Source organism: Lytechinus pictus, chromosome 2 (genome assembly GCF_037042905.1).
Source record: "Lytechinus pictus isolate F3 Inbred chromosome 2, Lp3.0, whole genome shotgun sequence".
Taxonomy (NCBI): domain Eukaryota; kingdom Metazoa; phylum Echinodermata; class Echinoidea; order Temnopleuroida; family Toxopneustidae; genus Lytechinus; species Lytechinus pictus.
The window spans coordinates 66,507,892-66,522,338 of NC_087246.1; the positions used below are offsets into that span (position 1 = coordinate 66,507,892).

General features: G+C 37.1%; 1 protein-coding gene across 5 annotated transcripts in view; it reads right to left on the reverse strand.

Moving 5' to 3' along the window:
* The window catches only part of LOC129253768 (serine/threonine-protein phosphatase 4 regulatory subunit 1-like), an 89,074-nt gene that overhangs the window by 17,691 nt on the left and 56,936 nt on the right, over positions 1–14,447 (reverse strand). For all 5 annotated transcript variants that reach the window (XM_064095450.1, XM_054892194.2, XM_054892193.2 and 2 more), the window contains 3 exons: positions 11,067–11,173; positions 9,009–9,151; positions 5,527–5,673 (listed from right to left, as the gene is read on the reverse strand). In XM_064095450.1, coding sequence (XP_063951520.1) covers positions 5,527–5,673; positions 9,009–9,151; positions 11,067–11,173 — 397 coding nt within the window. The remainder of the gene's footprint in view (positions 1–5,526; positions 5,674–9,008; positions 9,152–11,066; positions 11,174–14,447) is intronic.

Here is a 14,447-nt window from a genome sequence, read left to right on the forward strand (position 1 = left end):
AGCAATTATGAATATGCATGAAAAAATCATTATTCCAGCAGCATTTTCTCTCTGGATAAGGTCATCAAGTCAGTCATTGGAAATAATTCATTCAATTCAAAGATGAGTCAATGATCTAGCGCTAGTACCACCATAACTCATATGGCAAGGCCTTCATTTGCTTGAGACAGCTTTGATTCTGCACTTATAACGTTTTCATAGATTCGTCATAGATTTTCAAAAACAGAAATGCATGGCAAAGTGAGCATAAATAATTTGGTCATTTGTTTTCTTATTTAAATTTCAATTCTATCATTTCTCTTCTGAAACCATATCAACAAACACCTCACAATCTTGGTTTTGGTCTAGAAAAAATACAGAAGATATCTAGATCTAGAGATCTGTATCTGCTTAAAGGTTATTGGCCACAGAACAAAGCTTACATTGCAAACTTCGAATCCAATTTTCAAACTGAATCTTCACTGCTTGCCTAGCCAGGTAGTAAAACACGACTCGCTCAGAGATGTAATAAGTATTCGCCAGGGGAAAAACAGAATAGTGAGATTGTTTTGTGAAATTCAAATCTCACTACCCATGTCTTTCACCCGGGGAACACCGATCCTGTGAACTGCAATCATGGAATGAAGTTTGGTCATCGCACAGCAAGGGTCCAATCTGATCCAATCTGGTTGCATAAAATGGAGATGCTTTTTCCTTTACTTAGTTTTGCTGGTGTAGCCATTATGTAGAATTATGGCGGAGTGGATTGAAGCATACGTGGCTCTTGCAGTGGTTTGTTGAACTGAAGTGAAGACATACTAACGTTACGATGTAATTTCAGCTTGATGTAGAATACAGACGAGACATCTATGATCTAGCTAAGACTTGATTTTGGTAAATTCCTCTCGGCCACTTTCAAATGGGACATAGAGTCTAGGCCTAGATCTACGCAAGATCCTTTCCATTTAACTTCATCAAATGTTTATCTCTTTCCACGACACAGCCACAGGTCAACAGCAAGAACATGAAGAAGCATTGTAATTGAACAGTTGACATTAAATGAGCTAGCTACTGAAGACATATCATTATCAATGAAATCAAGTTGAGAAAGTACATTTCCCTTTTCTGAAATTCCAGAATTTTTTTAGATCTCTTAGTCAGGCCAGGGCTATTGAAATGTTAATTCCACAGTGCAGAATGCAAAAACTTCAGCATAAAACAAAAGAACAGGTGATCTCCATGATACAATTCCATGTAAGGCTGTGACCTGTGTTCCAGTCTAGCTGCAACTTGCAAGTAAAATTCCTTGCTGCATAGAACTGTATCGCACAAAAGATGCATGCATGATGCAAATGCAATGCTCAAGCAAAACCAAAAAAGAGAGCAGAGCTTATCATGACCATCGGAATGCCACTACTATCATCTCTTTTCCATGAAGTAATGTGACCTCAATTTTACCTTCGTCATCCATTAACATGCTGGAGAAGACTCAAATTCTGTTCCTTGTCCACCATGTGAAAATGAGAAAGTGGTGGCAATGATGAATGCATCACAAGCTCAATGCACACACATTGGCAGTGCAGCATCCCTTTTCTGTACAGCTAAATTGAATGCCTTTGCTTTGTTGTATACTTGTGTGAGGAGTGTGCCCATATGTTTCTGTGTATAAAGTGAAAGTGTGCAGTGTCCAGCACACACATGTGGCATTTGTTTGAGCGGGAAAGATTTGGGTTGATATCCCTGTACTGTGCATGAGGCAAGCAAGCTAGCAGTGTGTGGTTCCTACAATATACACACAAACCAATGTGTAACACACACAGATGTTTTTGTGTGAATAATTCATCTTTCATATGTTTTCATTATCTTCTGTTTTACTAGTATCTCAAGCTAGCTTCACTCACTATCAGTCAAAGGGCCAGGGTCAACTGAACTCTGCACATATATCAAACACTTTACAGTATAGTGGATTTCATTTCAATGTGGCAATTTTCAAAAAGTCAGGAATTGTTCAAGGGGGAGGGGGAACATAATTATGAAATGAAATCAGCTTGGTTGTTCCCATTCAGTTGAAAAATATATTTCCCATCATTTAAAATTGCATTTCTTTAATAAAAATCATTTAGAAAAAAATATCATAATTAGATGAGGCTCACTTAAAAAATGATTAGATAATAATGACCTACATTTAAAAGAGCTTACTTTCTAAGGAAACATTCATGTGAAGTTAACATGAAAATATGTGGACATTATTTTCTTATCCACCTTTCTTACAAACAATGAAAAAAAAATGCAAATAACTGTGCACTGAATAAAACATTGATACAAACTACAGTACACTCCTAGCAAATATTACATGTAGATCATATCTGATATTCATCTATCATCAAAACTCTTATGTAACTCAGTAGTTGTTTCCTGCATACATATGGAAAGAATCATGTTCTTGAATGAATACATAACTGATATCCAGCAGGCATAGTGACTAACAATCTCTCTTCTCCACATAATCAATAGCTAAGACTGTACTATAACAGAAAGGACATTTTCACTGCCTGACTCCTTCTCTGGACCACCCTCTCACCATTCTTATGTCACACAGTTCTAATGTCACCCCATTCAGACAACAGCTTAAAACTAGTGTTTCATGATCTACATGTACATAGTCCTTTAGACCTACCCCAGGGGCCGTGGAACTGGGGGGGGGGGATGGCTTCAGCCTCAATTTTATTCACCACCGTGTACAATAATGTAAAATACTAAGCAATTAAGTAGGGAATGTCTCTATCTTTCAATGAAATATCATACAGCAATAAAAATATAGATCATTACTCGAAACTTTGGCAGAGTCTTGTTCTCATCTTATAATCATAAACAGATATTTCAATGGGCATATGTTTATTAATTGATATGCAGTGTGAATATCACTTTTGCTACTTGATACTTTACAAAGATGTTACATTACGCAACTACATGTATTATACTGATTTCTTTGTGTGAACAGGCTATCAGTTTTACATCTCATTCCCACACACAGTGCACTTTGCCTTTACACTTGTGAAGCAGATATGCTAGTTTCAAGATGCAGACCCTGTTTGAGGCCTAAACATAATCAACCATGCAGCCATAATTTTTTGAGGTTCAACTCTTATCAGTCCTCTTCACGGTTAATCTTGAAATTTAAGAAACACCATCTCCATCAGACAGAATGGGGAATCAACCCTTGCAATTTACCTGGGGACAATCCTGTCAATGAATTAAACATGGTTTTACATAAGAGCATGCACTAAACCCTTACCAAGAAAGAGGGTGGAGTGGCATTTTTTTCCGGGGGGGGGGGGGGGGGGGGCAGAAGTAGCCTGAAAATTTATTGAAACAAATGAAAGGCATCAAAGCAATCCTGTATTATATTCCAAGGGAAACTTTGCATTTTTTTTACTTGAGAGAAGGGCACAGAGGCAATTATCAATATAGATCTGTGAGGAGTTCTTTACATGCTCAAAATGGGGAATGCTGAAATATCATCAGCAAAAATACACTGAGTGGGATTCCTGCTAACAAAAAAACACACAGACAATATTTTTAGTAAGGCATCTCTTTCGAAAAAAGCCTAAAGGGCAGACTTAAAAATACACCTAATAGCAGTTTACCGTTATTTTTAAATGGATGATCAAATTCAAGTGAATTCATACATCACAAGGGAAATTCATGTACTAGCTATAAAGGTACATAAGTGCAGCAAATCCATAAGAGGCCCTTCAATATTGGGAAGTGCAATTTGGGGATAATCAGGGCATATCGATAAGATTTAAAACAAATTTGGTAAAGCAAGTAGACTAAATTGCATCTGAATTTATTACCACTGATATTGAGATTGTTCCTATTGGGATACTTCATGAGATCAGAAACAGCAGGGTACATTGAAAACTTGATCTGATCTAGACAGATCTTATCAATAACTAATAAGGGTTTGTTTTTACAGACTAAGTAGAAACACACCTCCCTTGATATCACAATCACCTATCGAACATTCCAATACAAGAATGGGGTGCATACAATGGCTGCATCTTATTACCAAGATTTTGAACTCTTGAGAAGTATCAGGGGCGTGATGATGATTATGGTATTCGATTTCCCCTGTAATTGAAATCCATTGTTTAACAGAAGTATCAATTGAGTACAGTTCTTTTCAGGGATGTTTACTCCGATATAATTTGGTTTAATAAAGGCAGAATATCAAGAGAAACATATCGAAGGTTTGACCAGAATCCAAGGAATAAAGAGTATGGATTTTCTAAATTTAGACTTCGCATGCGAGTATATCCACAGTATACCATATGATATAAATTCCATAAAATGCTATTTTCTCACAAATTGAAAATCTTCTACCAGTGCATACTATAAATCAGACAAAATGAATCACAATACAAAAAAAGTATATTCCGTCATGATGTACCCGTTATAAATGAGAATTTACTTAATTTATATTACACCGACATGGCCTTTTCATCATTAAATAGATCATTTGAGGTAGATCCCTTTTTATCAAGAACTCAAATATCTTTTCTTCTCATCAGAGACATTAAATATCTACCTTAATAATAAAATCACCATGTTTCAAGATGTCTTTCTTTCCATTGTTTCTGAAACCCCCTAATCTTGTTCAATCTCAAATTAGCATAAAATTACGTAACCATCATACATGTACACCTACTTTATTTTACTTTAAAGATGAGAAATCAAACTTTGAAACTATAGGAAAGGTTTGGAGAGGTTTCACAAAACCACACCACTACCACAATACTATACATTCATCTTCACTTAATAGAAACAGACATTTTCAAATCTGTTCACTTAAAACCAAAAGCACAGAAGTGGTTTCTCAAAACTGTCTCAAGCTATGATTATAATTTGATCTACTGAATGTTCAAATTTGATGAGAATTTTCGCCATTTCTATTTACCTTTGTCATTTCATTTTCAATTTCTTCTTCTGAAGAAGAGTAATCATTTGTCATATACGGTCGACCTCTGTATCAAAATTGAATAATTATTGTACCAGACTCTTCTCTTTGATCATGTTGTTTCATAGTCGTGTCAGTCAAATTTTGTGATTATTCACAAGGTGTTGGATTCAGTCGAGTTTTACTGTTAATGAAAATAGCCAGTGTAACATAGGGAAATATAGGCAAAGAGGGGACACAACAAAAATTCAGAGGCTCCAACTGCCCTGCAAATAAAGCAAATATCTGCCCAATCTTCCATGATTGTTGTTTAAATTCTCCAGCCACAGCAAAGAATCACTTCTCTATTCTATTCATAAATTTTGGTCTAGAATTTTCAAACAAACATCTATGGAATTCATCCTGGTATAAATACCCTATTCAGTTTTGTTAATAGATCCAAAAGTAAGGCAAAAACAGAATATTTCATTTTTCAATCCATGGCAACCTCTGTTTTAAGAGGCCCAGAGAACATCAAGATCAGGGGGCAGAATCTCCTCTTTAAATGCAAGGGGTGGAGTCTGAGAAAATTGAAAACATAGACTTACTGCCACAGCCTCTGTTCTGTAGTCATCTGAACTATCCTGACTGGACAACTGGACAATGACTGGACACACCTGCTCCTCCATGTCCTGTCTCCCAACCAACTCCTGTTCTAGCAAGACTAGCAATGCTGCCTGACTGGTCTTCCGGACCTGTGGGAACAACGGATGAAGAGGAAAATTTTAAATTACATTCAGTTGCAAGTCAATATTACCAGATAATCTTCCTTTTTAACTGGGGGAAAAATAACAGCATTTCCCAGGAGAGTCCTATAGTAAAAATATAAATGGAGGAAAAATCAAACCAAGAGCTTGGAATTGCCAAAATTGTGTGATTCTTTCTATATTTGATTAAAACAAGTATTCAATATGGTGCATTTTTTTTTCAAAAACAAAAACTTAAAAGGAGCAACTTCTAGTCCAACATTACATTTTACATTTACATATGAAATAGATAAACATTTGTATTACAAATTACAAAAACATAACTAAGGCTGATTTTTTTTCCCATAGGCTGGCGAGGCATGGATGCATCAAGCGAAAGTAATATTCCTACACAGATGGATGAATGCATTCTTGAAGGCTACACACACTCTGGTGAACAACAAGAAGCATCTACCTATTGCACGAATCCATCTTAATTCAAGGACTGATCGCTCTGCCAGACAGCGCCATTTTCTTCCAGGGGTTCAAAAAGTTAATGAGATGCAGCGGAAGCATATTCACCACATCTCTGGCAAGGAGATGCGAGAGCACCGAGAGCCTCATGAGAAGGGAAAATTAATCTCCTTAGACAGACTCCAACTGCCGAAATTGGCCCCGGGGCAAAATTTGAGTCATTCTTTCTCATCGTTCCTTCATGTAAATCCCATTTATCCATCATGGCGGACAGCACTTGTGTTTTGCAACGAGTTTGGGAGGACCTCCATCAATATCGCCCTGCTTTATGACGCAGTTTTTTGGCAGTATTGCAGGCAGTGCTTATCATATTAAACCTACCGCCGGACTATATCGGGGATTTTTTTTTTCTTGTTGGTATTCTGAAAATGCATGTTTTGCTATTCATGTCGTAACTCTAACACCCACTTCAACCAATGGCAATATCTGATATTACATGCATATGCTAAAACCATACAGTCAGAGCGTCTGCTCCACATATCGGGTTCTATGCTTTGGAAAAAAAACACCCTAAAATGTGACGTCAGTGACAGCTTTTTTTTTCCTCGCTTGGTCTTGCTTTGTCTGGCAAAAATTCATGATTGCTAATTATGAAGCAAGATGGAGAGAACATTCTGCATCAAATGAATGTGTGACAAATTCATCATGGATTGAGGAATAATCTTAGATATTGAAGAGAGTATCTTAAGACAACGGCGTGTAGTCAGAGACTTCTCTGAGACAGAAACATAAGGACTGTTACGGGTATGACAGAGATCTTGATCGATATTTAAAAGCTCTTTTGTCAAAGGGAAAATACTCATTCTCAGGAAGACAACATTTTACTACAGATATGTTTGGGAGTAGACGACAGACACCCCCCTCAAGATATGACATAACCTTTAAAGCCAACAAGATGAGGAAGTAGAGTGTGTATTCTTTAAGGCATTAATAAATATTCAGATGTATGAGAAATTAATCCCTTCCTAAGAAAAATGATGGTTAGGGATAACCGACCCCATATCTCGGATTTTAGAGTGATTATCCTCACTTTCTTTAAAATCAGATATGAATGTTTTTTTTCTCTCCTTTCTCCCCTCTCTGAAGCTTCTCAAAGAAATTCAGAGGTAAGGAATAAAACCTTCATTTCAATATAATCACTTACAACAGAATCAACTTGGGGAGAACATATATATATATATACATATATATATAAAACATTTATAAAAAGAAAATATATACTCTAGGCATTATATTCACAGTGACCCCAGAATTTGTGGTAGTTATAAGGGATTTTCCCTATTAAAAAGAGCTAATGAGGGCTCACAACATGGCTGATAAAACTCAATTTGATTTATATGTCTGTTTATCAACATGACAAGATTTCAGGTAACATTCATAAAGCATATCTCTCCAACAGAGCATGTGACTTGTAGACAAAACAATAACACCCATTCGAGACAAAAGGAATATCATGTGAACAACTGATCAGGAGAAGTTGGATTTGAATGCTAGGTTCAAGTTAATATCTGAAAGGAAGAAACAGCCCCGCCGAAACCCTCATGTTTGATCATCGACTGCCCCCCCCAAGTTCCGGGAGAAATGTTCAAATGACTTGGATGTGGGTCTAGTGTAATCAGGCTGTGAAAGGTATGCCATCTGTAAGCCATGTATTTCCCACAAGAACACAAAACTTGCATGATACAGTCTCACTAATAAGACAAACTCTGACCAACAAAATTCATGACATTTCAAATGATATACCATCAGTCATTCTAAAGTCAGTTTCATGAGTGTGACTATACTAGCATCGAGAGAATTAGCAGTCTAAAGCAAGAATCGGAAGGGGCATTGGGTACAATCTGAAATTCCATGCAATCTTTATAAATCATTTCTTCACAAATATACACCAAAATGGGAAGACTGGAGAGGGTTTTTTTTATGGGGGGGGGGGGGGGGGGGGGTGCACGTAAAAAAAAAAAAATCTTTTTTCTTTTCGAGGGATACTTTTCGAAACCTACTACATTAATATGCAACATTGGATAAGCTTCAACACTGCAGTGAAAAGGAATTTTCCATTTCGGAGCATTTCAGAGCAAAATCGACCAGATCCCGTTATATTTATCCCGGGGTGGGGGGGGGGGGGGATGTAGGGGGGTTGAACATACAGGGCAATAATAATGGCAAAGAAAAGATGACATTGAAGGATGAGTGTTAACCTCTATGGCAAAATAAAGGGAAAACAAATGCAGAGATGCCAACCTAAAGGGATGGTTGTCAGGAATATTTACCATATTTGTCAGGAACAAATGGGGAGTTTCTCAGGAACATCCCGCGAAGTAGCATCGTTTATACGCTCAACCACCCAATGATTACATGTACATGTATGTGTACAGTCAATCGCCATTGACATTGTGCATGCATGAACCGCGGCTTGCACTCCGCACTTCGCTGTGTATTCAGCAGCAGCGCGCGGAGGCGCTTGCAATAGAAATCTCAGTTGAGAAACTCCCGTTGGTTTACCGTTGGCCACACACGCGCTGCATGCACGATACATGTATACAAAATACACGCATATACATGCACAATACACAATACACGCATATATACACATGCACAGCAAAGCAATACACATGTATTGTAGTTGTTTTTTCCGTAACCTTTTTATTGTTGCCGTAACACCGTAATTGGAGGAATAAAATCGGAACAAATACGGCGAATCCGTAACGGTTGGCATCTCTGCAAATGGCAGAGAAAAGCTTCATGAAAGAGTCATTATCTCCATAATGTGCACCTTTGACTGGGGTCTTCCAATACTAGAAAGAACATACCTGGTTGTTTGTATCTGTGAGATAGCGCACCACCGTAGGCAAGATGTAGTCCTGGATGGTAGATGGGAAGAGGAGGTGGTGTTCGTGGCACAGCATCGCGATGTGCGGTATCTGCTCCATCAGTTCGGCTCGCACCATCGGCTCTGTACGAATATTCATGAGAGAGGAAAGGAGCATGGGTAGGTCAATGCATAACCACCATGTAACAAGTTCAATCTCTACACATTTTCAAGTACTTTTAGAGGGGAAAGTCAACCCCAACATCAGTTTGTATGTAATAAAAGCTGAAAACAGCAAAATATCAATTTGATAGTATACAGGGGAGCTACTCAAATACATACATAGGATGCTCCATTTATGACTGTTATTAGTTGACAAATTTTTGTAAGAAACATTGGTTTGGTCTACTTGATGTTAAAAATGGACAAACCCTTTCAGGAATGCTCTTTAACTAGAAATAAGATTTAAATGAATGGCTGCAAAGAATCAAAGTTAAATCCTAAAGCTAATCGCTAAGAAGTGACATGTGCACCATGTCACGTTCTTAAAAATCAATTTGAAATGAAAAGTTCACATTCTCTAAAGATAAAATGATTTAATGTACCAACATCTATATCAATAGATGCTCATTTCTAAAAGCGTTTCCAAGTCCCAAAGGATCATACCTTGTTTGTCTAGATTGTTGGATCTTTATCCTTAAGACACAATGAGCAGCACAAAAATTTGCCATAATTACAAGTATAAAATATCCACACACAACAACTGACACAATTATGATTTTTTGCATGGAGACCACGTCTCGCCTTGAGTACGAGTTGATTCCATAGAACCATTATCTGAACTTATAAAGAACTACCTGCATATCTACATCAACCTACCAGTTCAAAAGCACGAGACCCTGACACACGATACCCTCTCTGTAGGAGTTCATCCATGTTGTTCAATCAAATAATATCAACAGGGAAAGAAGCATACATCCTGTTTGTAAATGTGAAGTGTTCTCTAAATGCTTTGCTAACATCTTCACTTCCCAATGGATCAAATAAATATTTCAGAGGTACAAGCATTTATTTCCTAGCGACTTTGTGAAAAACAAATTAATGATACGATGTACTCTTTAAGATAATTAGGGGCTTATTCAATTCTAAAGGATAATATCAGATTTCCTTGAGATGATAACTAAGTTATGACTGATCATACACAACAATCATAGCAATCATTGACACAGTCAATCGCTTACTTGGTCCAGGATTTCAACATAAGTTATATCTTTGATGGTCAAGAGGGAGTCTGTCATATTTATCTTTGAGTTCCTTTAAAGATAAATTCCAGTTGTGAGAACGATCTCAAAATGACTTTTTACAGAATTTAATATAATGATCACCAAAGTGTCTGTTTGTATGAATAAAAATATGTGCCAAAGGATTCTGGAAGAAATTGTGTAATTGCTGAGAAATAAGCAAAATAAGCGCGGATTCGGTCACTTCCGTCGGGTCTTTATTCCAGCAATAATAATACACTGTCCCACGTGTGCCTATCTGTGTTAGCGATCTTCAATGTGATCGTTTGTTAGCTAGATATTATGATTTCACAAAGTTCAGTTTATGTAACTGTACCAGATCTAGATCCACGATGATATATTAATACTTAACCTTGGTTTTACAGACTTTCTCACGAAATCAGTGTTTAACTGCAACTACTGTCATTTAGCTTTAACTTCTTGGAAACTGAAAGGGTTTGCTTTAACACATGTTTTCCATAGACTCTAGCCTACATGTATGCAGACTCAGTCTCTAACTGGTAAATGTACATTAGGTCTATATCAAAACAAGAAGAGCCTTTTCAAAGCTTGGCAATTACTGTCTATTACTGTGCTTTGCGCCTGCAGCAGAGTGGATCTGGTGCATCATAAATCATTATCATGACGCTGAATATCTTATCATAACAGGGATATTTAATTAGTCATCTATTGTTCTTATGCTTGATTTAAGACGATCTTAGTCAGATATCAAAATGTCATCATGGTTTACTGCCAAACACGTAGTTGAACATACTAACCGATATCTTCCGATAGGTGACTCATGGCTTCTAGTCCGGCTTCCCTATCTTCCTCATTGTCGCAGACCGTTCTTAGGGTGTCCAGTAAACCACGAGCAACCATTTGTCTGCACAGGATAAGAAAAACATTACAATCCATGACATGTCAATATATAGGCCTATATATCAAGGAAAGAGGAGAAGAGTATAAAGAGAAGTAGATAAGACTTTCAATGTATAATTAATTACCGACCTACACAAATGATTAGAAATGAAAGTTAGAAGTAGGGCTTGAATTCGTTTCCTAGTCAGTCTATATTAGAAACTCAAATGTATCCACACATGTACAGTATTAATGAGCAGGCATTGTTATGGAACATGGAAAGGTCCTAGCTTATAGTTAATAAAACAAAAACGTTACTTATATCTTGAACAGTTGAGTACTGAGTGCAATCAATGCTGAAGGTCAATGTAGACAAATGTTAGCTGTTTCCACTCAAAAGCTGAACTACGTTGTGAGGGGAAATAGACACCTACCCCCCAGTATTCAAATAGCCCACATAAACTATGATAATGACGCAATAGACCTGATCAAAATTTGAATGCATATTTTTGTTTTGAAAACATAGTTTTTCACAGTCATAACAACCTGCAAGCTTGTTACAAGCTTGCCAGATATATGTAATGGATGAGGAGTACAAACTGTATTGTATTTCATTAATAATATGTTTATTACCTTTTTCTAGGCTTCATGGAAACAAACACTGAGAATTTGAATTACTTAATAACACAGGCCTATTGAAAACTTAGAAAAACTGAGAAAATGAATTAAAACAAACTGAATTACATTTATAATAAGCAACTACATTGCTTTAGCAATGAATATGAAGCATTCAAGATCCTACCCATTTTCCCCCCTGTTCAGTATTTGACAATAAGTATCTTGATCACACAAATTTTGAGTGCTATTTTGAAGTATCAAATCCAATTAAATAGCGTCAATCAATTGTGTTTGAGGAAATAAAAGTGAGAAATGAAAGAGCCATCTCCAAGCATCAAGTTCATTTGCAAATATTGACATACCATTCGCAGATAAATTGAGAGTGGAAACTGATTTGCTACACGTAGATGCGAAATTTATTTGACATGCACTTCGCTTCAGTCAACTTGAAATCATTTATAAAGACTTCTCGAATCTCCCTCTAACCTTCAATGCTTTTAACCCAGTAGGAGAAAACTTGTCTATGAATATACTGCTTTCATAATGATTTCATTATGATAATCATTCTTGATAGGCCATTAAAAAAAAAATTAAACCTGAGAATGTAAATTACTTTTGTATTCCTATTCAATTCAAATGAATTTGAAGAGAACTGGGTATAGCACCCAGCTCCCTCTATTTTTCATTTTTGAAGAAATGACAATGTTATGAATTGGATATGAAAGCTTTAAACTTTTCCCCAACACTTATTACGCAATGAAAAAAAAATGACTTGGTTAATAAAATCATTGTAGGCCTGTGACCTTCATTGACCTTCAAATCACTGTTTCAAACTAAACCAATCCTACATGATTTCTTCATGGTCTGCATTACAGCTGGTGATATATCCCGAATGATATGTTCTCAGGATATCCCAATGCTGTACCTCCCTATCCCAATTGTGCCTCCCATTTCCAGCTTTTATTTCTCCTTTGCCACTGAAAGGTGTGAATGACATGACCCATGAATATAAGCCAGCCAAGTAAAAGAATAATCCGCAAATGTGAGACAGTCTGGACGGACAGTGAGGTCCAGGATTGAAATGTGGGGTATAAAAAGAATTACATGTAGGTTGGATCGGGGACCTACTAGTAGTAGGTCCATGGTTGAATTAAGCTTCATCTCTTAAGATTTCTATACAAAAAATAGAAATAGGGCCCACCTTGGACATCTAGGCCCATCTATATATCGAGGGGAAGATGAATGGATTATTTTTTATATTATGTACTACATCTATGTTCAATTTTGGAGACATTATGTACAAGAAGACAAGATGATAGAATTTTCTATTGTCAAACATTTCATTTTAAACTTGAAATTAAAATGTCAAAGGTCTATGCACTCTCAGTGATAATACAGTTAAGAAATAATTATTAAGTCACTTTCCTACTAAGCCCCCATACAGTAGGGTTGCATAATCCTCCAAAGCTGTGTATTGGTTAACTTTATTCCTAAAAAAGCAATTTAGGGAAGGGTGGGGACAACTTGTTCATGAAAATGTACCGTAAGTAACGGTGAATTAACCGCACCTTTTTCTCGGCGGGATATAAGCAAAAGTCGGGGGTGCGGTTTATACACGGTGACGGGTCTGAGCCCGCCCGCGTAGCCCCTCCCGAACATGTAAGAAGTCTGCCAGTTCACAACACATCGAGTGGCCGGCCGTAGCCGCCCAGTGCAATGTCGTTTAGAGGGGTATGAGCCGCGGGTAATGGGTAGCGATTATTATGATCTTATGATCAAATACTGTCGTAACAAATGCACCCACCTTCATGACACTAATTTCGACTTTATTCTCGATTCAAAGCAGCGAAGTTCCCTGGCTAAGTTCATAGAGACGCCAAGCATTCTCGGTAATAATTTGTCACAGCTGAGCGAGAGCCAAGAGCTAGCTTGCGTTGTATTTTGGTTTTAGTGCGACTTAAGCTGGCGCTATTCATTTAATTTAACCCCTCAAAGTCCCGTTTCGCGCCAGCTTATTTTTTTCTTTCCCGTTTGCTTTTCATAAGATACCATGTACACCGTGCACCACGCACGATAGAGACGGCACGAAGCCGTCAAACAACTGGAAAAAATACAAATTTCTTTGTTTCTTGAACCTTCCTGTAATCCCGTATCCAAAATTCATGCTAAGACATCGAATGCTAGACAAATTCTGAAAGTGATTGTGAGGTTGTGATGCAAGAAATGTGAAAGACACAGATCACAATTTGATAAGATGTACTGGTAGTGGTACCGTATCGAAGTTTGAAATGTACATGTACAAGAAAGGCAGTGCTGTGTGTGTGTACACTGTGACTGTGACTCTGTGAGGTGAGTGAGTGTGTAAATTGCCAATATTGGCGGGACCTTTCTTTCTTGCTAACATTTGTAGATGAATTGATCAAGAACAGCAGATTTCTGCATACTGGTAATCTCTTTGAATACTTTGAAATCTTTAACTTAATTTTTGTTTCTTCGTACCTCAAATATGCATGTAAATGTGAGGATTTTTTTTTTTTTTTTTTTTTTTTTTTTTTTTTTTTTTTTTAGTCCAAAGTTGGGGGTGCGGTTTATACACGGGTGCGGTTAATACACCGTTACTTACGGTACTTTCATGACTGAAGTTGTCAGCAAATGTAGACTAGGCATCCTACCAGATAAAT